This window comes from Orycteropus afer, unplaced genomic scaffold (genome assembly GCF_000298275.1).
Source record: "Orycteropus afer afer isolate SDZICR_OR568_19922 unplaced genomic scaffold, OryAfe1.0 scaffold00033, whole genome shotgun sequence".
Taxonomy (NCBI): domain Eukaryota; kingdom Metazoa; phylum Chordata; class Mammalia; order Tubulidentata; family Orycteropodidae; genus Orycteropus; species Orycteropus afer.
In genome coordinates, this window is record NW_006921620.1 from 4,141,770 (window position 1) to 4,143,482 (window position 1,713).

General features: G+C 29.4%; 1 protein-coding gene across 1 annotated transcript in view; it reads left to right on the forward strand.

The window, feature by feature from the left end:
• CCDC18 (coiled-coil domain containing 18) overlaps positions 1 to 1,713 on the forward strand; it is a 162,639-nt gene that overhangs the window by 14,637 nt on the left and 146,289 nt on the right. Inside the window, exon 5 of the mRNA XM_007936123.1 lies at positions 1,147 to 1,275. Coding sequence (XP_007934314.1) covers positions 1,147 to 1,275 — 129 coding nt within the window. The remainder of the gene's footprint in view (positions 1 to 1,146; positions 1,276 to 1,713) is intronic.

Sequence of the window (1,713 nt, forward strand, 5' to 3'; positions counted from 1 at the left end):
TTTTTGTTATATTTTGATAAACTTTGTTCCCTACACCACCCTAATAAATCTGTAGTGGTCTAATAGTGTCTAGTTGTCTTAGAATTTGTTGAATTTGACTTACCTGAAGTACTGGTTTTGGTCCATCTTAACTCCTTTTCATTGCAGGTTGCATGCACTTTATGGGGCTAAAAGATACTGAATGTATTTACATGCTTTTAGTAAAATTGAATTAGTTAATTTTCTCAACTCTACGTTGCAATACATACTCAGTGCTTCAGTAGGCATTCAAGAAATAAAATATAAGGAATCAAAACACTTTATAATTTATCCTCATCTTCTGCTTTGAATAAAATGGAAAGTAGATGTATACTAAATAGGATATTACTCTATTTGAGTGATTCTCAAAGGACCAACAGCATCAGCATCATCTGGGAACCTGTTAGAAATGCATATTTTCACATCCCATTTCAGATTTACTGAATTAGAAAAGCTGAGGAACAAGATCCAGCAATCTGTGTTTTAAGAAGTATGATTCTGATGCATGCTAAGGTTGTCTTTCATGTCCATCAGAGTTTTGTAATTTTCTTTGTAATGCATATATCATTTTAAGTTTATTCCTAATATTTCATGTTTTTCATTGTTGTCAATTTTCCCATTCTGTTTATTACTAGTGTATAGGAAGGCTACTGGTTTTTGTATAATACAATTATTTTTTAGTTGGACTATTTGTCATTCTTTTATTCTAATAATATTTCATTTTGATTTTCTTGGGATTTCCAAGTAGATTGTGATACTATCAGTAAATAATGTTTTGTCTTTCTAACATTTATACTTCTGTTTTTACCTTTTTGCATTGAGTAGAATTGTCAGACTAGTTGTAGGGTATAGTGGTGGTAACAGTCATTCTTTTCAAGTTTCTCAACTGCATTGCAATGCGTCTTGTATCTGACTATGAAATATGATGTGAACTGTTGCTTCAAATATATTTATCATTTCATGAAAATAGTCTTTTGTTCCATATAAAAACTCTTAGTTGACTAAATTACGAATATGACACTTTTTCTCTATTATCATTATGTACTTGTTTCTTTTAACTCATTGATTTATTTTGTGTACCTGGAGTAATTTTTTTAATAGCCTCTTAAAATATTCTTTATTTTATAGAGAAGCAGAAGATAAATTAGAGCAGAGCCAGAAAATGGTGATTGAAAAGGAACAGAGTTTACAGAAGTTCCAAGAGGAATGCATAAAGTTGAAGGTGGACTTACTTGAACAAAGTAAACAAGGAAAGAGGTATATGTTTTTAAAGAAAATATTTTTACATGTGGGAAGAAAGATATATTACCTATTTTAAATAATCATTAATTTTTGAAGTGAAAGATTTCAGAAATGTGTCAATAAAATAACTAAAATATTTTTTCCATTAATTTATTTTCATTTTTCATTAAAATGTATGTGTGGATTTTAGGTTATTGGCATGTGGGATTGGGCTTAATTACTAGAAGCTTTACACATTCAGTTTAAAATACTAACAGAAAAAGCTTTTACAATAACTTTTCAAGACTAAATAAAATATTAGGTGAACACTTTTTTTTCCTTTCTTTTTTTTGAAAATGCATTTTATTAAAATATAATTCATGTACAGTGAAATACACAAAACTAAAGTGGCAAGAGTCAGTACTTTTTTTTTTTTTTTTGCAGTGTTGCCCCCCCTCCCTCCTCACCCCTGGT